Source organism: Zootoca vivipara, chromosome 16 (assembly GCF_963506605.1).
Source record: "Zootoca vivipara chromosome 16, rZooViv1.1, whole genome shotgun sequence".
NCBI classification, from domain to species: domain Eukaryota; kingdom Metazoa; phylum Chordata; class Lepidosauria; order Squamata; family Lacertidae; genus Zootoca; species Zootoca vivipara.
In genome coordinates, this window is record NC_083291.1 from 1670326 (window position 1) to 1693786 (window position 23461).

At 42.2% G+C, this 23461-nt stretch overlaps 2 protein-coding genes across 2 annotated transcripts; one reads left to right on the top strand and one right to left on the bottom strand.

Moving 5' to 3' along the window:
• Positions 1-616: 616 nt before the first annotated feature.
• LOC118075234 (uncharacterized) lies at positions 617-18130 on the bottom strand. Its single transcript, XM_035097135.2, has 4 exons — positions 18098-18130; positions 17152-17719; positions 6041-6616; positions 617-732 (listed from the first exon to the last, which is right to left on the bottom strand). The coding sequence occupies exons 1-4, from the start codon at positions 18128-18130 to the stop codon at positions 617-619; spliced, it is 1293 nt and encodes a 430-aa protein (XP_034953026.1).
• Positions 18131-19435: 1305 nt separating this feature from the next.
• LOC118075235 (interferon alpha-2-like) lies at positions 19436-21037 on the top strand. Its single transcript, XM_060269075.1, has 3 exons — positions 19436-19451; positions 19866-20528; positions 21033-21037. Exons 1-3 carry the CDS (start codon positions 19436-19438, stop codon positions 21035-21037), a joined length of 684 nt encoding a protein of 227 aa, XP_060125058.1.
• Positions 21038-23461: the final 2424 nt, after the last annotated feature.

A 23461-nucleotide genomic window follows, 5' to 3' on the forward strand; every position in this document is an offset into this window, starting at 1 on the left:
AGGGAATTCATCATAGTATTTTAAAGCACAGCTCAGCTCAGAGAATTCACAGAGCTACAGTTCCCAGCACCCTTAATAAACTAGAGTTCCCAGGACTGGGTGTGTGCGCTTTAAATGTGTGTACCTTTCACTGTCTCTGTAGGGAAGAGGAAAGCTCTGCCCAGGAATTGCAAACGGACCTGGAAGCTGCGGTGCTCGTTTAAGAAACTCTTGGCGTGGGATGTCTCCTCCACCCAAGGACTATCGCGCAATAAGTCGAGGAGATGGGGAGAAATGGAGGCGGGCGGCTATCTAAGTTAACATGGTTAAGGGAATTAAAAGAGGAGGGGAAAACCTGGAAAAATGAAATGCAGAGTATTACCTGCAACAGTACCGTCTACCCTGAGGGGTTCCTTCAGCAGCCAGAATCCATGGAGCAGAATCATCCATGGAGCCTCAGCAACCCGGAGATGCGCTTGGTGTGGATGGAAGTCCCCTAGCAACAGGCCGGGATAACTGTGAAACATTTTTTTAATTGGCTCTCTTTCCTGGCCACGCCCCCTTCGCTCTAAGTCCCCCCGCCCGCCCGCTTTTTTAAATGTGTGAGATACTATTGCATCCTCCTCCTGATTTTTGTTCAGTCCTCCTGGGTTTGGGATCTTTCCCCCCCCCCGGCGTTCAGACGAGCTCCTGCCGCCTCCGGGATCACCTGGGCTGAAGGTGGGCTGCTTCCCATCTCGCACACCTGGTCGCCTGAAAACGGGGCCAGAAACCCCGGGCTTAGAAAGGGGCGCTAGGTTTCTGCGCCAGGATCCGATTCCGGGAGGAGGACTCCATAAAGCAAGCGGAGCCTCCAGCCTATAATACTCTCCCCCCCCCCCCCCCCGACCGGCTGCAGCAGTTGTAGAGTTAGGAGAAGGGAGCAACTTTAAGCATCACTTTTGGGGTGGGTGGGGATGTAGGGGTGCAGCCATCTAGTGGCAGAAAGAGGCAACGCGTCATTTATTGCGAAAAATGTCATGCTGTGGCATTGCTGTCCATAGAGTCATAGAGTTGGAAGAGACCACAAGGGCCATCCAGTCCAACCCACTGCCAAGCAGGAAACACCATCAAAGCATTCTTGACATATGCCTGTCAAGCCTCTGCTTAAAGACCTCCAAAGAAGGAGACTCCACCACACTCCTTGGCAGCAAATTCCACTGCCGAACAGCTCTTACTGTCAGGAAGGTCTTCCTAATGTTTAGGTGGAATCTTCTTTCTTGTAGTTTGAATCCATTGCTCCGTGTCCGCTTCTCTGGAGCAGCAGAAAACAACATTTCTCCCCCCTCTGTATGACATCCTTTTATATATTTGAACATGGCTATCATATCACCCCTGAACCTTCTCTTCTCCAAGCTAAACATACCCAGCTCCCTAAACCTTTCCTCATAAGGCAACGTTTCCAGGCCTTAGACCATTTTGGTTGCCCCCTTCTTGAACTGTGGTGCCCAGAACTGGACACAGTACTCCAGGTGAGGTCTGACCAGAGCACAATACAGTGGTACTATTACTTCCCTTGATCTAGATGCTATACTCCTATTGATGCAGCCCAGAATTGCATTGGCTTTTTTAGCTGCTGCATCACACTGCTGACTCATGCCAAGTTTGTGGTCTACCAAGACTCCTAGATCCTTTTCACATGTGCTGCTCTCAAGCCAGGTGTCACCCAAGAGAGATGAGGAACCTCTTCCTGTTGTGAGGGCCATATTCCTCTGTTTTAAAGGCACAGTCTATATTTGAAGGGCTACCTGCTTTAAAAGGTCAAAAGCTCTTAAGAGCAGGGGGGCTGGTGGATTTTTCCTTGAAGCACACAGACCACTTAGTCAACGTCCCCCCCCCCTGCTAAATTTGCATTATAAATGAAATTATCACATGCAATTTTAATGGAAGTTTATGTCCTCTTTTGTCCTCAACCCCTTCCCCACGTAGGTCTCCTTCTCTCTCTCGGACACCTCATACATATGAAGTCCCAAACTGCTGCTTCAAAATGTCACGATTTCCCCTCCTAATAATTTTGGTAGCTGTGCTAAGAGTTGTTAGGAGACACAACCACACAATTCCCTTCACAGAACTGCAATTCCCAGAGATCCCTGTGAAGAGGGATGGATTGATCAATTCTGTAGTTCTCTGAGAGAAATAGGGGTTCCGCAACAACCCTCAGCACCCCAGAATACTTGAGGGTAAGCCTTGGCTATTTAAAATAGTGTTTTGTCTCTGTTTCTTTTCTTATCTATTTTATTTCACATTTCTTACCAGATTGTTATTTTAACTTCATAATAAAATCTTGAAAATTAAAGAAAATGCCGCATCCATCCTGTTTCACTCTTCCCCCGACCCCATTTATCTTTAGTAGTTTTTTAAAAAAAAAATCAAACTGTCATTAAGTTTTAAAATATATTTTAAAAGATTACAGTTGCAATCTTAACCATGTCCACTTAGAAATAAGTATTCCTTTTATCTTATGTTTGTTTATGGTTTCTTCTGTTGTCTTCTTTTTTTCTTTTTTCTTTCCCCCCCCCCCTTTTTCTTCTTTTTCTTTTTCCTTCTTATAAGTTCTTCTTTTAATTTTGAACAATTTTTTAAAATTTTGCAATTTGTGCTATGTTGTGTTGTGTTGAGTTGGATGATTTATGTTATGTTATGTTATTTTTTGTTGATTTGTATTTTACGTTCAGTATTAAATAAAGATATTTTTAAAATTAAAAAATTAAAAAAGAAAAGAAATAAGTCTTCCTGAATTCTATTGGGCTTACCCCTGGGTATATGGGGACTAAGATTGCAGCCTACAGTAATCCATTTTACGCGTACTGTGAATGGCTACAAACATGGGGAAAGGGAGACAAAGAACAAGGAAATAGTCTTCCCTCTGTAATGCTTAAAACAGGAATCTGAGCATCCCTCTGGAAGGAATTTGCGCAAGGAGTGCCTTTATTATCAGGTCAGCCACCTCACTGTTGAGGAGGCACAGAGTTTTCTTCTTAGACCTTACACATGATGGAAACACAAAGCCTACAGAACTGTCATGCTTTCTCTGCCTATCTTCTGCGTCACATGACGTATGAGGTCCCCATCATGTGCAGCCAAAATCTCCTTCAGAATGGCTCCCACACGTCATGCCCTTCAAACACGCAAAATCATTCCGTTGACCCATGTTGCAGCTTTTAATAGGAAGAACATTTGATATTTCCAGTCGGTGAAAAAATATAATAAAGGACGTGGAGTAGCCAAATGAATAATAAATAAATATAAAATAAACGTAACACACGCGTAATATAAATAAAATAAATATTTTTTTTAAATAACAGAAATCACATACGTCTATAGTGCATTTCATTTGGCACACTTCTTAGAAGAATAATTGTCCCAGTTAAGATGCTTGCATCTCTGACTGCTTGACCTGCATACATCACAGAGTTCCTTTAGCAAATAAATTATTACAGTACTGTGAATTTTGTCCTAGGTTTGGAAAAATCTGTGCTTGTACCGGTATGTAGCCTTTTCCAATCTAATCATGAACTTATTGCTTTTGTAGAATGCGTTAAATTATGGGTACCATTGGAGATTCCATGTTGTTGCATGGAAACTCTTGCTTATGGAAGGGGTGAAATGTTATGTCCCCCCCCAATTCCCCCATCACTGTATAGCCTCCTGTGCTCCCCCCCCCCACATCTGTCCTGACCAGTTTCTGAGATTGGCAGCCTCCACTGGTTCACCAGCCCTTCCAAACAAAGATGTTTAAGAATAATGATCCATTATTTTTATAAACTTAATATTCTGCCAAGGAACACCTACACCTTAGAAGCCTTAGAAGCTCACCATGTTTGTGAGGATTCTGGGGCAAATCTTTGGTCTTTTTGTAGCATTGGCCATGCCTGTTCCAGCACCCCATGTGACCTGGAGAATACCACCTAGAACACATTGCAAGGGAAAATCAATGTAAGGAAATGCAATACAAGAGAGGAGTTGCGAAGGGTGGAAAAACAGTACCGGATAATCTTCTTGTTACGCAATTTTTGAAGTCCTTGTCCAATATATTTTCTTTTTTCCTTTTGAACCTTTATCTTCTGTGTAAGGCTTCATTGTAGCATTTTCACGTTTCAAACTCACACTTCACTATCTTTAACTTATCAAAACAATGTAGTAGCAAATGAAACAGAGGAGGAAGCAGCTGTTTAGCTTTTGAGAAACACGTTGCTGGAGGAACAGAGTGCTTTTTCTGCACGAAGAGAAACTCTCTTGATGCCGAGGAAAACCCAGACTTCCAGCCTAGAGACACTACTTTGCAGCTGGCAAACAGTAGCAGGTGCAGAAGAACAGGAAGCAGCTGTTTTGCTTTCCAGGAATACATTGCTGGAGGAATCTAATGAAAGCTGAATAACTGGGATGCTCTCTTCAAGCTACAATTCCATTCTGCTGCTTCATCCCATTGTTTTCGTTGCAACACCAATTGAAGGTTAAGCTGGAACGAAGAAGAGAATAGATTAATTATGCCGTTTGAAATGCTTTCCCTGTAGGAGACATGGCCTTTCTTTTTAAGAGACACACCTCTCTTCTCTGGGTGGGGTTTCCTCCTCAATTAACTGGGAACTAGTTGGAACCTTAGCCTTCCCTGTTTGTAGCAAGCAGTATCTGCTAAGCTGAGCGGCTGCCCTGTTCTTCATAAAGAAAGACAACTACTGAAGTTCTCCTGGCTGTTTCCCAGTGTTAGGACTGTCGGGTTACAAGGTTTCCTTGCATAGTGAGTAGACTTCCTAAACCCACCAGATACTGCATTTCCCTTTAAAGCTGTTGTTTCAAGTATGGAACACTTTGAACTACAAGCAGTAAGCTTTTTGAGTATTGACTTTTCAGAAGCTTCGGATAACGTTGCTCTGTTTTTCTGCAAAGCTTTTGGTGACCTGGTTAGAATAATTCACCTTGTTAGGAGTCTGGTAGTAATTTAAAGGATAAAATTGTATTATTTATGAAATCTAATTAACGTATCTATATTTACGAAGCATTAGATTGAGATTTACCTAAAAGTAACCAAAGTCATTTGTCAAGGGCATACTGACCATCCTTACTCGAGACCGTACAAAACATGAAAGCTGTCCTATGGATGACATCTGTCGCTTAGCTGCATTGAACTGTGTGTCTGCTCCTAAGCAGGCTACATCCCATAATTCAGCTCACCTTCTCTTTTTTTAATTTAAAAAAAGCTTTATTTTCATATCAAAATTACAAAAAAGGAAATGAAACATTACAAAACCTTCTCATAACCCTTTCTTTCTCCAAGCTTTCTTCTTTTTAAACAGATGTTTTTTTATAAATTTTACAAATTAAAAAAAGAAGTAAACACACATTGATAAAGTAACACTATATGTGGAGATTCTCTGAATCTTGCAACTTCCCCCCATCCCGTCCATGGAGTCTTGTTTTAAAATATCTACAACTACATATTAGTTTGTACTCTGGTTATTATATCAAACCATATTATCCATAATATTTTTTACACTACAAGTGTGCCAAAATCCTGCTCTTTTCCCCATCTGCTTACAGTGGTCTCCTAAAGAACTTGTAAATTTTTTCCATTATTTTATAAAGTTTTTATCCTCTTGATATCTGAGTTTTCCAAGCTTTCCTCTTTCTTTCCTATTGTGCCAATTTTGAAGTGTGCTCTGATTACAAGTTCTGAGTTTGGAGTCAGTGAAGAAACTCTTAGTGTAAAACACAAAAGATAATAAAGCCTGCCCACAAACATGATGCAGACTGAAATTCTGAAGTGACCCTAGAGTTTTCATGAGAAGAAACTTCTCACCTAAAAAGAGAGATACAGTGCAGTCCTATCTTTGTGTGCTCAGAAGCAATTTTTATAGATTCCAAATAGGCTTCCTCCTTGGTAAAGGTGCCTAGGATTGCAGCCTTAATCGGGGCATTGAGCTATCTTAACAGTTGTGTTTTGTTTACATAACCATAATAGTTTAAACTATTTCTCATTCTTTAGGTCTAACTACAAACATTATTTTTAAAAGCATACAAGTACCTGGATTGCCTGTCCTTTTGAGGAGTTGGTCGATCAGCAGAAAACATTGCCGGACTTCCATCTGGACAATCTCCCAGGCACACAGGCTGTACCCTTCATCTTTCAGGTAGTGGTTGAGTGTCCTGAAGTAGCTTTTCACCCGCTGTCGGATGCTGTTGCCCCCCTCTGCGCCCAAGCACCGTCCCAGGTTCTCAATGTCCTGGTGCAGCCCAGCCTGGAAACCAGCTATGGAAGTCTCACCCCAGTCCATTGCGCTGTGGTTTTGCCTGAAGATGTGGAGGGTCTGCTGGAGGATTTCTTGTGCGGCTGCTTTGGCCTCCTCCCCCTGGATTTCGTGGCTGTGGATTCCTTCGTTGTTTGAGAAATTGGCCACATGGCCAATGCATTGGAGCGGAATTGTGGATCCCATCTTGCTGTTGAGAAGCTTCAAGTTGTCTTTATTTAGCCAGCTGCGAAGTTGGCTGCAGTCCTGAGATGAGATTTCAGTGGAGCAGAGCATCATCACTAGGCCAAAAAAGAGAAGCCACCCCTTTGAGATCATGGTGGAGATGAAGGAACGTGGTCTTTGCTGGAGTGCTGAGGGAGATGCTCTGGAGTCTGTTCCATCTTTGAGCCATGTCCCTGTATTTAAATGCTCAGTGGCTGAAGTTTTCTTTTGTCTTTTTCAGTTTTGGTGGGAATGGGCTTCCTCCTTTTCAAAATACTCTAGTTTCAGGTTTTTCCCCTTCCCTATGAATTTTTAAATCACACAGGACCAAAAGATTTAGAGAGTAGATTATTTATTTTTCTAATATTTGAAAAGGAACTTCTGTGAATGCAAAAAATGAAGTTCAGCTGCAGTGCAGAGCAGTGAATGATATGGGGGTGGGGGCAACTGCTCAACGCCATGGGAATTGTCCCGTGGTGATATTCCGCAGGGTTCCATTTTGTTTTCCCTGTTATTCACCTTATATTTGAAGCTGGCGGAGTGGGGTGTCGTCAGTATGCACATGGCACTGAGCTCAATCTCCCCATTCCATCCGAATCAGGAGAGGATGTACAGGGCTGGATAAGGGCAGACAAACTGAAGTTGAGTCCAGATTAGATGGAGGCATTATATGCCAAGTAAGTGGTGAGGAGGTCTGTCAAGGACAGGGTTGCCCCCCACTGGAGAAATCGGGTCCAAAGTGTAGTTGTGTTCTCTGATACAGCATTGCCTACGTGGGGCTCTAGTGATCTCACTGGCCAAGACCCTGCCAGCCATGGCCCTTCATGGAACAGGATGATCTATATTATGTGATCCAGTTGCGATCAAGGCTCTGGTAGCGTCCATGCTCTGGCAAACTCCAGATTGGATGGTTGTGCCCTGCCTCTTTGAAGAGGCATCAGAAACTGCAATTACTGCAAATCGAAGCTGCTGGAATATTGACCAGGGCAGCCAGGAGGTCAAATTTTACACAGTTCTGTAAAAAATTGCACTGGTTGCTTATTCCCACCCAAGACAAATATACAGTCTAACTGTTGACAGATTGGATCTGGGGGTCCCAAATACATGAAAGATCACTTTCTCCGTTACAGACCGGCCCAGGACTTAAGATTGGTAGGCAAAGCTGATTGTTCCACCATCCTCAGATGTCAGGGTGGGAGCAGCAGTACATGAGGACCTTCTTGGCGGTAGCCCCCAAATCCCCTGTTCCTGGACTACACCTAGTCCCAACAGGTGCGTAATGGTTTATCTTTTTACCCACACTTCTGAATACCAGTTGCTGGAAACCACAGGAGGGGAGAGTTGTTCTTGTGTTCTGCCCCCTGGTTTCCCACACGCATCTGGTTGGCCACTGTGAGAACAGGATGCTGGACTAGAGAGGCCATTGGCCTGATCCTGCAGGCTTTTCTTAAGTTCCTATGAGTGTACCAAGATTTTAAGGGCACCATATTGGCTACACCTGATGTGATGGTTGTTGATTCTCCGGCTGATTGTGTTTTAACTGTGCAGTTGTGAACAAATTGTATCTTATTGTTTTTATTGTGTTGTGTGCTGTCCCGAGACCTTTATGTGAATGGCAGGTAATTGTGAAACTCCTTGCAGGCATTGAATGGTATGTGTTTATTAGCTATTATCCCTCTTCATGATCTGTAAGCAGCTTAAATGTTTGTATATGAATGACTGCTGCTGCTTAGTATACAGTTGCTGTAAGAATGAGGCATCAAAGACTGCAGACATGATGTTCAAATCATTTCAATTAAAAAACAATAGGGTGGGTTCACACATTTAGCTGTTGCTCATCAAGGGAAGAGTAACCAAATGATGTCCATGCATGTGGGAAAAACTCTAAACCCTGCATCGCTGGGACCACTGCGTACCTCTTAAAATTCTTTTGCATGGAGCAGCCAAAGATTGATATTGCTGGCCAGTCTATGTTACATCATGAGAAATTCCAGCAGTTTGCCGTTTAAACCGCTAAAATGAATTTGAGAATAGGTAACATATCAATGGAGTTTGTTTTCATTATAAAAAAATAATTTCACATTAATTCAAGGGGTGTTTTTGGTCAAAAATGAAATGTAAAAGTAGTAAGTTTTCTAAATATGCATATCCCAACTGAAAATAGCATTTTTGGTCCTTTGTGATTTTACAAATCATTCAAAGGGGAGAAAGTGAAAGAAGAGTATTTTCAGAAAGGGGAATCCCACATAAACAGAAAAAGACAAAAGAAAACTTCTGCGACTACATGTTTAAATGCAAGGCCATGGTTCAAAGATGGAACAGACTTCAGAACATCTTCCTCAAGACACAGTCTTCCAGATTCAGCACTCTACCAAAGACCACATTCCTTCATCTCCACCATGATCTCCAAAGGATGGTTGCTGCATATAGGCCTAGTGATGCTTTTCTTCTCCAAAATCTCATCTCTGAACTGTAACCAGTTTCACAGCTGGCTACAAGAAGCCAACAAGGCCAACTTGGAACTTCTGAAGGACAAAATGGGAACAACCATTCCTATTCAATGCATAGGAGAGGAAATGGACGTCTCAACGAATCAGGAAATCTTCCTGAACATCAATGAAGTCCAGGCGGAGAATGCCAAGGCAGCTATACAAGAGATCCTCCAGCAGACTCTGCACATCTTCAGACAGAACCATACTGAAATGGGTTGGGATGGCAATTCCACTACGGCTTTCCAGACTGAACTGGACCAGCAAATTAAGAAGCTGGAAACATGTTGGAGTGCAGAGCTGGAGCATGGAGTGCAGAGCCCCACATCTCCAAGAGGTCAGAAAACTCTGCTCACCAGACTGAGAGTGAAAAGATACTTCCAAATACTCCACGATCTCCTGAAAGATAAAGAGTACAACCTGTGTGCTTGGGTGACTGTCCAGATCCAGATCAGGCAATGTTTTGCGCTGACGGATCAACTCATCAAAAGGATCTCTAATGAAGGTACTCTACACTTTTTTAAAAATACCTAAGACTTGATTAGAACTGGGTAAGAAAAATAGCTGGTTTCTCAGCAACCTTTTCAGGATTTCTAACCTGCACTCACTTACCACTAACAAATGTTCATAATTCTTCTTGAATAACTTTTTGATTTCCTCAGAATTCTGGGCGATTTAGGCTTTCTTCCTTGTTGCTGCAGAAATATATATTATCTGCCAGGTGATACTATGTGAATGGGGACGCTCTGCACAAAAGAACAGCGTGGGGGGGGGGCAAAGTGTAGTGATCTTTCTTCCCATTGAATTCCTGTTAGGATAAATTGGATTGATCTCTGATGTGATTTTATGTGGTGTAGTGGGCTGTTTGTATCCACATTGGTGAGGCAGGTTGTGGTGGTTTTCACATGCTGTCAACAATATCCTTCTGGCAACATGGAGGGAACCAACTGGAATACTGGTAAGAGCATTGTTCATTTGCAACAAGGGACAATATCACAGAAAAATCAGATTCCATGCAAAACCAGAAGCCGAAAAACATAGAAAGATTCACTTTCACACATATTATTAAATACATATTCTCTCATGTCATCACAACCAAGAAAGACAGTTACTTTAATCAGGTCTTGGAAGCTTGCAGAAAACGTACCTTTCTGTTTTCTGATTCTTCTGAGCAGCCCGTATTAAAAATATTAGTGGCAATGATTCATAATTTTCCATATTTTGAACTGAAAAGCAAGGCATTTCAGAATGAATGCAGGATTTTAACCACTTTTCATCTTCCTTTCAGCTTCAGTTGCGCTGGAATGAGGCGAATGGAGCTACAACTACAACCATTCAGCTTTCGCTCGATTCCTCAGACAGATTTCTAGAAATCAAAACAGCTGCCCTTTCCTGTCCCTCTTCTTCTGTAACCAAGAAATGCAATGCCGCCATGAAGTCTTACGCACAAGTTAGAGATCCAAAGGACAAAGGATCCACGTTGAAGAAAGATTATGTTATTTATATCGCGAAAATGTTTTTTGCTCTTTATATTTATTCATATTTATTTTATTTATTAAAAAATTCCTTCAGTAGCACCTTAAAGACCAACTAAGTTTTTATTTTGGTATGAGCTTTCGTGAAGTGTGCATGCACACGAAAGCTCTTACCAAAATAAAAACTTAGTTGGTCTTTAAGGTGCTACTGAAGGAATTTTTTTATTTTACTTCGACCCAGACCAACACGGCTACCTACCTATATTTATTAAGTTCCTTTATTTAATGTTATTTATTGTAACCTTTCATTGACTGACAGTTTCAACTGTCTTCCCATTAAAAAAAAAATGCACATCTTAGCCTTTTGGGTCATTTGGGTGATTTTGCCTACTTCAGTGATATGAAGTATGGGAGACATTCCATCAGAGAGTTAGGCTGTGAATGGTTGGAGACAGAGGAAGCAAGACCAACTTGGGCAAGACATGTATGGGAAGGAAATTCTATGTCTCCTATCCCAGTGTCATTGGGAACTTCAAGCCCAGAGACCCCAGGGCCTCTCGATCTGGCCCTCAGGCCTTTCCCTAGATATCTCTCATGGACCCCACTGCTTGAGTGCTTTGCTGGTGTCCTTGAACTGCGTGATGATTCCTCTTGCTTGCCTGAATACATAGGTGTGTGTGTAGAATATATTTGGATATTTATAAACCACACTTTCATTGAAAATAATAATAATAATAATAATCAACAGCATAAGGCATAAAAGTGCTACACTATAATCATAACTTCAGGAAATGCATCGGTCAGTAGAGCACAACTCCCTTAATCTCTGGGTCATGGGTTCGAGCCCCACGTTGGGCAAAATATTCCTGCGTTGCAGGGGGTTGGACTAAATGAACACCTGGGATGCCTTCTAGCTTTACAATTCATAGAGATAAATAAAGACTGCTTGGTTAAAGACAAAAATACATTCCAAAGGCCTGTTTGAATGGCAGTTTGCAAATATGTCTAAAAGAAGCAGGGATGAATCCTGCCGGACCTCCACAGCCTTCCGATGTCTGTATGGCTAGAATGTGACCTCCTGCACAAAGGCAAACATTAAATTCATTGTCCTGCCCACTTTTGCCACAGGTCCTGATTTGTCCTCTGCTCCTTAGCACAAACTGAGTTAACGGTATAGCAAACTCTATTCTTGAAGATGCCGGACAGCCCAGCCTGCACAGAGTAGTAACAAACATCTTCCACCAGGCTGCATCTGAGTCAACTTTCCATGAGCCGCCTTCTCGGCTACAGATGTTTCTCTTCAAGTGGCCATATGCTAGGTACTCAGTTACGGTATTTTTCTCTCCATAAGATGCACCTGACCATAAGACACACCTAGTTTTTAGAGGAGGAAAGGGGGAAAGCCCCGGTTTTTGAGGATCAGCTCAAAGTTGTGCAGCTACTTTTGCAAAGGGGGAAAGCCCCAGTTTTTTTGAGGATCAGCTCAAAGTTGTTGAGCTTACTTTGCAAAGGGGAAAAAACCCTGTTTTTATGGGGTTCAACTCACAGTTTTGCAGCCTCTTTATGAAAGGAAAGGGAGCCGTTTCTACAGTTTCCAGACAGATAATCTAATCAGCCAGTCACATGTCACTGGGGAAACAAACAGTCTCCATCTGCATTCAACAATGGAAGCCTGGGCAAGGGGCCGGGGCCGGAAAGGGAGCCAGTGGCACATTCGCTCCATAAGACGCACAGACATTTCCCCTTACTTTTCAGGAGGAAAAAAGTGTGTCTTATGGAGTGAAAAATACGGTACTGTTACTCATATTACTCAGTTAATATGGGACACGGATGGTGCTGTGGTCTAAACCACTGAGCCTCTTAGGCTTGCCTATCAGAAGGTCGGCGGTTCAAATCCCCAAGATGGAGTGAGCTCCTGTTGCTCTGTCCCAGCTCCTGCCAACCTGGAAGTTTGAAAGCACACCAGTGCAACTAGATAAATAGGTACCACTGCTGCAGGAAGGCAAATGGCGTTTCTGTGCTCTCTGGTTTCCATCACGGTGTTTCATTGCGCCAGAAGTGGTTTAGTCCTGCTGGCCACATGACCCAGAAAGCTGTCTGTGGATAAACACCGGCTCCCTTGGCCTGAAAGGGAGATGAGCGCTGCAACCCCATAGTTCATAGCTGCCAAGTTATCCCTTTTTTACAGGGATTTTCCCTTATGCTGAATAGGCTTCCTCGCGAGAAAAGCGAAAACTTGGCAGCTATGCCATAGTTGCCTTTGACTGAGCTTAACCGTCCAGGGGTCCTTTACCTTTTTTCTTTACTCAGTTAATAATGCATACATTACATTTCTCCCCCCTCTCCAATAAAACCTAACAGGAAAATATCTCTAGATTTTTCCAGTGGGAAGGCAGATTTAGAGGGCTAAATACTTGCTTCTGTGGGGTGACATGCTCCACCCACTCTTGGGGGTTTAAGGTTTCTTCCATACCTTCAGAGCATGTTGCTCCTGGGGCTTCTGGAGAGTCAGGTGATGACTGTTCTTCCAGCTGTGGCTCTTCTGCCATCACATCTCCATGGCTATTAGCTGTCCAAGTTGGTTATGGTCTCACTCCTCTCAGCTGCAGGAGTGTGTCTAGGAGCGAGCCTTAGGGATTTGGCCTTTGTGACTGCCCACTTTCTGTTTGTATTCTTTATAACCTGGGAAAGCCTAAAGTCTCTGTAACAGTTCTAGGGTGCAATTGCCCATCATGGCTTTGTATCCTTAAATTTGAAATTCTGGGGAGCAGTTAGCATTTTGGCTCTCTTTTTTGTATTTGTATTGGGAGCATAGCTGCCAAGCTATCCCTTATTTTAAGGGATTTTCCCTTATGCTGAATAGGCTTCCTCGCGAGAAAGGGGAAAACTTGGCAGCTATGATTGGGAGTTTCAGAACAAATAATTTGTAATAATAATAATAATAATAATCATCATCATCTATACCTCACCCATCTGGCTCGGTTTCCCTAGCCACTCTGGGCGGCTTCCAGCAAAATATTAAAATACAATAATTAATCAACCTTTCCCTGGTTCCCTGTAACTTTGCTTCTCGCAGTGAGGGAACCGCCAGAAGGCCCTCAGCACTGGACCTCAGTGTCCGGGCAGAACAATGGGGATGGAGACGCTCCTTCAGGTATACTGAAGACCATTTGTTAATGCACTAACAGAAAAATCAATGTAAGGCAATGACTGTTGTTGATAAAACTACTGTACAGTATAGAAAGGATCGGTAGGATTAAGCTGGCATGTAAGAAGTTTATGGTTGTGTTTCTTTCTTACTTGTCCCAGAAGTCCATAGCTGGAGGAAGAAGTGGATGTATTTGATGGTTTTTAATGATGGTTTTTAATGAGATCTAAAAATTCTCACCAGGCTACTATTAAGAACCTGGCTTTTGCCTTTCCATTTAGGGATCTGATATGCCATGTAAGTTTTTTCTTGAAGAGCAAAGTTCCGAACCTTATTCCATCAATCTGTAATACTGGTATCAGAAAATGACTTACATCGTTGAGTTATAGGTAGTCTTGCTGTGAGAATCAGGAAGGTAAACAGCACTTTGGATTTAATGTCCTCATTCATTCCCACAAATATAAAAAGTAAATCAAGTTTTGGAGAGAACTGAATACTGTCTTTAATTTGTTGTTGTTATTTAGTTGTTTAGTCGTGTCCGACTCTTCGTGACCCCATGGACTATAGCACGCCAGGCACTCCTGTCTTCCACTGCCTCCCGCAGTTTGGTCAAACTCATGTTTGTAGTTTCAAGAATACTGTCCAGCTATCTCGTCCTCTGTCGTCCCCTTCTCCTTGTGCCCTCCATCTTTCCCAACATCAGGGTCTTTTCCAGGGAGTCTTCTCTTCTCATGAGGTGGCCAAAGTATTGGAGCCTCAGCTTCAGGATCTGTCCTTCCAGTGAGCACTCAGGGCTGATTTCCTTCAGAATGGAGAGGTTAGACCTTCTTGAAGTCCATGGGACTCTCAAGAGTCTCCTCCAGCACCATAATTCAAAAGCATCAATTCTTCGGCGATCAGCTCTCACTTCCATACATCACCACTGGGAAAAACATAGCTTTAACTAGACGGACCTTTGTTGGCAAGGTGATGTCTCTGCTTTTTAAGATGCTGTCTAGGTTTGTCATTGCTTTTCTCCCAAGAAGCAGGCGTCTTTTAATTTCATGACTGCTGTCACCATCTGCAGTGAGTCTTTAATTTAAAATGTTTAAATTTCTAGAGATATCTCAAACTGTATTTGTTAAACTTTTGGACATTCCCACCACATATGACTATGTGCCCCATTGACAACATTTTGGTTCTGTGATCATAGTAGAATTTATGTTTTGCTTTTCCATCAATCCCAGATTTGTTTTACCTGGTGATGATCTGCTGCTCTTGGCTTCAGGAGGGAACCTTTGGTAGGTATATTGGATTTGGGTCTCCTGCTCATTAGCACTTGAGCAAACGAATATCCTGGTTCGATGGTTGTGTTGTGGTGGCATGAATCATAGAATCACAGAACCATACAGTTGTAGAATTGAAAGGGCCTTGGACAGCAGAGGCATAGTGGGGGCTGGGGGCAGAGGCGCCATGGCCCCGGGTGCACAATTTTGAGGGGGCGCAACAAGACACCCCCACAACGGGTTCCCTCATCAACGCCTTTGGCCCTGCCCACACCAACATCTGGCTCCCAGAAAGTTGCCCACAATGGAATGTGGTCTTTGGGCTCGAAAAAAGTTCCACATGTCTGATATCGGAGGTGCAGACTTTCCTTCTACAGAAGCCCAAAACCTCATTCACAAATGGGTCATGTTTCCTCTGTCTACCTTCTGTGTAATCCGACATCTTATGTCACCAGAATCCACAGCTGAACTCTCTTTTAGAATGTCTCCCATACTTTGCCAAATCATATTTGCCAAATCATCCAAATGAACTATGTGGGCAGGAGCTGCAGTCTTTAATAAAAACATTTGCAATAAACAGAAAAAATAAATGAATGGTAATAATAATAATAATAATAATAATAATAATAATAATAATAATGGTCAGCCAGAGTATACAATAAATAACATTAAATGGTGGCACTAATAAATATAATAAATAAAAATAAATAAATAGTAACAACAGTTCTAAAATATAAATATCATCTTCACAGCATTGCAAGATAAGAAATAATTTAAAAACTAGCATCCATTTGTAGACTTCTAAAGGAATAATGTGAGTTGGAATGTTGCAGCATAATGCTATCCTTTCCCCCACCCTCAGATTTGGAAACTTTGGCACCACATGCAACCTTTCCGAATAACAAATCACGAACTCTTTGCTATTACAAGGTATGCCAAATTATGGAATTGTTTTAAAGACTGTGAGCCGAGTTCTGCTCATGGAAACTCCAACTCTTAGAGGAGGTCTTGAAAGTGATTTTCACACGTTTCCTCTTCCTGTGCCTGGCTCTCAAATCTCACATTCCCCCTCCAGAGCAGGATAGGAGGTGACAAGTGGGAATTGGGCAAAGATCACTTTAAGGAACTGATGCATCCATCTAATGATACTTGAGACGAGCTGCAGTACGAGGAGAGGCTGTGTCCGAGACTCTTCCAGCTGCACAATTTCTGGGGCTTTCTCCTACTTTTTAACCATTATCTACTCTGCAAGGCTTCATAGTAGCCCTGCATATTTAAAAGCCACATCTTAAAAGTAGTGAAACAGTGCTGAAGAGATGATGAAGAAGAGGAAGCAGTTCTTTTGCTTTCGAGGAATGCGTTGACGATGAAAGAGAGCGAAAGCTGAAATATTTGGATGCCCTCTTCAAGTTGCAGTTTCATTCTGCTGCTTTCATTGCATCACTGGTGGCAGGTTAAGCTGGAACAAAGAAAAGAAGTGATTAATTAAACATCCCCTGTTCAGTTTGTGATAGTTTCCCTTTAAAAGCCTTTATTTCAAATATGGAACATTCTGAACCACAAGAAACTAGATTTTTGAATACTGGCTTCTCAGAACATTCAGAAAATGGAACGATGGTTTTCTGCAAAGCCTCGAACGAGTGAACCTGGGAACAATTTAAAGGAGAAAATATTCCTCTTGTGCCTATGACATTTATGCAACTCTCTAACTTTATTTAGATAGTATTAAGACTTGATATTGAATTGCCCCTAACAGAGATGGATGCAATGTGTCAGGATTGTACTGCATTCCTTTATGCAAGACCAGATAAAACATTGCATGAAGATTCTGGGCTAAGTTGCCCTATGGAGGATATCTGTCACTCAGCAGCATTGAATGTTCTGTCCTAGCAATTTGTAATAAAACTTTATTTTGCCATGCTCTCGGTTTCAGAAAACCAGGGATGCCCTTTTCCAACCAAATGTATTTCAAGCTAGCAGAAACAGACTATTCTGGGTGGAATAAATGTTTTCAAGAAATTAACAGAGAAACCCTTGCAAAGCGGGGCACAACTCAAGCAGTGGGGAGAACTTGACTAGGAAGAGAAGAGGTCCTCATTCTACACGCTCCTGAATGTGATGAAAATCATCCTTACTGCGTGGACGCACAGGAGTTGTATTTCTGAATGCTCATTCATTTAAGTGGAAGCCTTTGAAAACTACAATTCTCACCAATCCCTGTACCAATGGATACTCCTGGGCATTATTCTGAAATCTACAAAATTCTCACTATTTGTTCCTAAATATAGAATCATTTTCTGAAAGTACCTGCATTCCCTGTCCTTTTGAGGAGTTGGTCGATCAGCAGAAAACATTGCCGGACTTCCATCTGGACAATTTCCCAGGCACACAGGCTGTACCCTTCATCTTTCAGGTAGTGGTTGAGTCTCCTGAAGTAGCTTTTCACCTGCTGTCGGATGCTGTTGCCCCCCTCTGCGCCCAAGCACCGCCCCAGGTTCTCAATGTCCTGGTGCAGCCCAGCCTGGAAACCAGCTATGGAAGTCTCGCCCCAGTCCATTGCGCTGTGGTTTTGCCTGAAGATGTGGAGGGTCTGCTGGAGGATTTCTTGTGCGGCTGCTTTGGCCTCCTCCCCCTGGATTTCGTGGCTGTGGATTCCTTCGTTGTTTGAGAAATTGGCCACATGGCCGATGCATTGGAGCGGAATTGTGGATCCCATCTTGCTGTTGAGAAGCTTCAAGTTGTCTTTATTTAGCCAGCTGCGAAGTTGGCTGCAGTCCTGAGATGAGATTTCAGTGGAGCAGAGCATCATCACTAGGCCAAAACAGAGAAGCCACCCCTTTGAGATCATGGTGGAGATGAAGGAACGTGGTCTTTGCTGGAGCGCTGAGGGAGATGCTCTGGAGTCTGTTCCATCTTTGAGCCATGTCCCTGTATTTAAATGCTCAGTGGCTGAAGTTTTCTTTTGTCTTTTTCACTTTTGGTGGGAATGGGCTTCCTCCTTTTCAAAATACTCTAGTTTCAGGTTTTTTCCCTTCCCTATGAATTTTTAAATCACACAGGACCATAAGTGATTTTGAAGATTTTGAAAACAGGTGTTTTGTTGTTGAAAAGGAACTTAAATTAATGTGAAATACATTCTTCTTGGTCCCTTACGCTGTTTACATCTATTGCATCAAATTGATAGAGTTGAAATGTCTCATGATGTGAAAATGATTAGGATCCTGGCATAAAGAGAATTTTTACAACCCTCTACCCAATGGTTGTGATCTGGGGAAGGGGGACCCATGCTTGCAATTTGTATTTTACAAAGGCACCCTGCACTTCAAGGCACAGATGGGTAGCTAATGTTGAGTTCGACCCTTGACTTGAAGGTGCCATCCTGGACACACATGTTTATGTCAAGTGTCTCCTAGTTTTTCATTGATTGAGGCAAAATCAATGGGGCACATTATAGTAGACTCAGAACTAGGGTTGGACAGAACACAGTGCTCTAAATGTTGTGTAGATCACTCCCCCTCTCAGTAATCATTTGAAGAGTGGAAAGGATAGATTATTTTAAATCCATGGTTTGTATCTTGAATATGCCTACCCCCATGAATATTGAAATTGATGTTAAATTCAGCCTTTCCTATTCAGTTCCTGATCCTTATAAAATATGTTCAATTTCTCTCTCTCTCTCTCTCTCTCTCTCTCTCTCTCTCTCTCTCTCTCTCTCTCTGCCATATTCTTATGCCATTTAAACGCAATATTTCTAAAGGAAATATATTATCTATTAATTGATCGATCGATCACTTCCCTTGAAGCATTTCTTCAACATTACGCTGTTTAAGTTGCGTTATTTTCTTCAGCTTTCATAATATCATCTTCATATAAAGAGAACAATATGCCTTAACTGAAGTGTGGTGCATCAATAAACTGATTGAGACCTTTCAACTACAACCACGAGTATGATCTTTCCCACTGGCTAGGCTTTTCTCCCAGTCTTGCTGGATTCCTAATCAGCAAATCTGAACTCTGATTAGAGGACCCAATTAACATTGGTTCCGGTTTTAGTCTTCTTTTAAATGTATTTGCCTTCGTATGTGTTTTTAACTATTTCTGTATAATCTTATGCCTAAATAGCCTTGAGATAGTTGTTTAGAAGGCAATTAATAGATTATGGTGGTGTTTTGGCTAGAATGAATGATCCATAAAGAGTCCCCAATAATTCAGTGGTATGTGCAATGGGCTCAGATATCATGGTCAAAGGCTCTGCTTTTCTAGGATTTCCAAAGGTATGTAGAGAACCTTACACCCAGAAAGAATACAAGTTATATGGAAAGGCTCAACTGAGTGTTGCCCAGTCCCAAGCAATCTTGCATACATTGTAAGCAGTTTAAATGTCTGCCTAGGGTAACAACTGCTTATGGTATGGGGGCTGTAGTGATGCAAAAGTGACACACCACAAATCAAATACTATAGACAGGATATTCATATCACTTCAAATACAAAAACAACAGAGTGGAGCCACACATTCAGCCAAGTGATGAACCAAATGATACTCATGTATGTTTTAATAAGCCGTAAGCATTTCTGAGAGCAATATGAGATCATGTTCTTCCTCATGGGTTAGCCTCATCTTTGGGTTGATATGCAAAATTCAAGTAGTCTGCAATTTCGAATGCAAACTGATGAAACTGATAAAATGAATTTGAAAAGAAGAGAGTCAACAGGCAAGAAAATTTGATTTTTCATTAACAGCATAAATCATTATCATATCAATTCTAGGTCTGAATTGATGAAAATAAAAGTCAGTTTTCCAAATACTGACATCCCAACAGAAAGCAGGATTTCTGGTCCTGTCTGCATAATTATAAATTGTACTTAGAAAGAGAAAGTGGAAGTAGGGTATTTTCAGAAGGGGTAGAAAACCACAAAGAACTAGAAAGCACAAAAGAAAACTGCATTCCCCAACCATTTAAATACATGGTTCAAAGATGGAACAGACTTCAGAACATCTTCCTCAAGACACAGTCTTCCAGATTCAGCGCTCTACCAAAGACCACATTCCTTCATCTCCACCATGATCTCCAAAGGATGGTTGCTGCATATAGGCCTAGTGATGCTTTTCTTCTCCAAAATCTCATCTCTGAACTGTAACCAGTTTCACAGCTGGCTACATGAAGCCAACAAGGCCAACTTGGAGCTTCTGAAGAACAAAATGGGAACAACCATTCCTATTCAATGCATAGGAGAGGAAATGGACGTCTCAACGAATCAGGAAATCTTCCTGAACATCGATAAAGTCCAGGCGGAGAATGCCAAGGCAGCTATACAAGAGATCCTCCAGCAGACTCTGCACGTCTTCACACAAAACCATACTGAAATGGGTTGGGATGGCAATTCCACTACGGCTTTCCAGACTGAACTGGACCAGCAAATTAAGAAGCTGGAAACATGTTGGAGTGCAGAGCTGGAGCATGGAGTGCAGAGCCCCACATCTCCAAGAGGTCAGAAAACTCTGCTCACCAGACTGAGAGTGAAAAGATACTTCCAAATACTCCACGATCTCCTGAAAGATAAAGAGTACAACATGTGTGCTTGGGTGACTGTCCAGATCCAGATCAGGCAATGTTTTGTGCTGATGGATCGACTCATCAAAAGGATCTCTAATGAAGGTACTCTAAGAAATGTTCATAATGAAGGTACTCTAAGAAATGTTCATAATTCTTCTTGAATAACTTTTTGATTTCCTCAGAATTCTGTTGACTTAGGCTTTCTTCCTTGTTGCTGCAGAAATATACTTTATCTGCCAGGTGATGCTATGTGGATGGGGACACTGCACAAAAGAACAACGTGGGTGGGGCAGATTGTGTGGGTTTTCACATACTACCCACCCTCTGTTCGCATCATGGAGGGACCACCTGTGTGGTCCACAGCATTGTATTCTCAGGCAGGACCAGCAACAAGGGAGCGCATCTATCAAAAGAAGATTCATTGCAGAGGAATTGGTTGACCAATCTTTAATCCAGACTCACACATTTCCCACATGTATCTTTCTAAAGCCAATCAATACCTTTTAAGGAAACTATGGGTCAATGTTCTGAATCATCTCAACCTTGGTTTGCTCCCTTCTAGTCATAAGCAGCTGAGCACAGAAACGTTTCAAACGCGTGAGGAATGTTCATGTCTTCTCTTCTTCCTTTCAGCTTAACCTGCCATTGGTGAGGCAACAAAAATAGCAGAAGGAAACTGCAAGCCAAAGAGAGTGACCAGAAGATTCCACTTTCCCTCCATTGTCGCAGCGAAACATTGCTAGAAAGCCCAACAGCTGCTGTTTCCTGCTCTTCGTCATCTGTTACTAACTGTTTCCCTAAAACTAGCAGAAAACAATGAGATGGAATTTTGAAACATTCAGCCCCACATTGAAGCCTAACATGGAATGAGAAGAATGGAATTGGTGAATTTGGGAAGAAACTGTCAAGCTGGAAGTTTCTCTTAATCACTTTCCCCAGAATCTCTCACTGCTCTCATGGTCCATTGAGAGGATGCTCCAACAGGGTCCAAGAACCCTCCCATTTTTATATTGTAGTCAAGTTGCTGGTCAACTTTGATATATGCATTTATTTATTGCCTTTATTTAATAAATTATTATATTTATATATTATGTTGTTGTTGTTTTTTGGACACAATTCATTGGAAATCAAACACTGTTGAAACAGGTACATAGTTTCGGAAATGCAATATGCTGATAATTCTCATTGCAACCCCTAAACAAAGTCAGTTATTCTAATCAAATCACCAGAAAGCTGTGTAGAAAAATATGCTTCAATTATTTTCTGGGGTGTCTGTATCAAAAGTCAGTCAGGCACAGGCAAACATGGCCCTCCAGATGTTTTGAGACTACAATTCCCATCACCCCTGACCACTGGTCCTGATAACTAGGGTGCTCTATTTTTTTTAAAAAAAAGCAAACCAACAAACCACATATTGGAGCTGAAATAATGATTTTAAAAGACAAATATTTCAAAATAAATATGGAATATTAATTATTTCTTTTCCTTCAGCTCAACTTGCAATCAGTGATGCAATGAAAGCAGCTGAATGAATCTGTAGCTCAAAGAGAACAGCCGAATCATTCAATTTTGCTGGATTCCTGCAGGGACCTTCTTTAGAAAGTGAAGCAGCTACTGTTCTGCTTCTTTGGTTCTGAATTGTCTCAGAAAGTTAAAAATAATTAGATGCAATGTGACAATAAAGCCTTACTTAAGAGATAAAGGACCAAAACAAAATATACTTGCAAAGAGCTACACTCATTCCCAAAAGCAACACTCATTCCCAACAGACCCATCAATTTTCACTTACTTTACATATAATCAGTTGTTTCCAGGTGCTTAAAACTTTCAGCAAACACACTAACATTAAGTTAGTTGTGCCCATTAATTTCAGTGGTTCTGCTCTGAGCACAGGCATAGCTGCCAAGTACCCCGTTTTCTCCGGGAAAACCCCGATTTTACTTACCTTTACCCGGTGGTCCCCCGTATCACTTTGTCTCCCATTTTTCTCCGTTATTTTCTCCTGCCGGCGGCCATTTTTTTTCTTTCCGATTTGCCCTTCTATGGGCACCAAAAATGGCCACCGCTGCCTTCAAAAGCCGCATCTACGCATGTCCGGAAGTGCATAGACGCGACTTCCGGTGTCGGCGGCGGCCATTTTTGGTGCCCATAGATGGGCGAAGAGACACCGGAGGTTGCGTTGACGCACTTCCTGACATGCGTACAAGTGACTTTCGAAGCTGGCGGCGGCCATTTTTGGTGCCCATAGAAGGGCAAAGCGACACCGGAAGTTACGTCAACGCAACTTCCGGTGTCACACGGCTGCCAGTCCCGGATTCTGCAGTCCGGGACTTAGAAGGTAAGAACACAGGTCTGTTCTCTTCTAAACTGTTAACTTTACCAACTAATGGAGCAATCTCTGAACTAGCTTGCCACAGCCCAACAACTGAAAACTAACAAGAACAGCCTATGGAATGTTGCAAAATGCAGCTCTTAACCATTCTTCATGGTATTGTCACTAGATGGTCAAGAGTGGTTGCCTCTCCTGCCCAAATTACATACCTCAAGCATTTGGAGGCCCAACTAAACATGCCACCATTCATGCAATTAACCCTTGTATGAATGGTTTTTGAGTTTGAATAGTTAAGTTCAGGACACCAATCCATATAGGGAACTTGGTAGCAGCAGAGGGCATTTAAGCTTTGCCCTCCCAATTTGGTTCCATCTAGATCACCTACCCAAACCTGCTGATCAGACTGGAAGGGAAGCTTGCCATGTTGCAAAAAGAGCAGAGTGCTCAAAAGAACACAGGTGTGAGTTTGGAACCTTCCACTTCCAATCTTTGCAATCAATGTGGAAACAGGGAGGTTGAGGGTGGTGTTTGTGCACATGACCCCACTGCCCTCTCCCTGCCTTTACTTTGAATGCCCGCAGAAGACTTAGCAGATGCTTGCCCAGGCTCACTGTTGGCTTGACCCAACAGGAAGGTTTACAACAGTCTGGAGTTCTTTGGCACGGCAATAGCACTTCCTTTTGCCACTGACAAATTCAGACCCCTGGATAGTTTCCTGACTCAAGCCCAC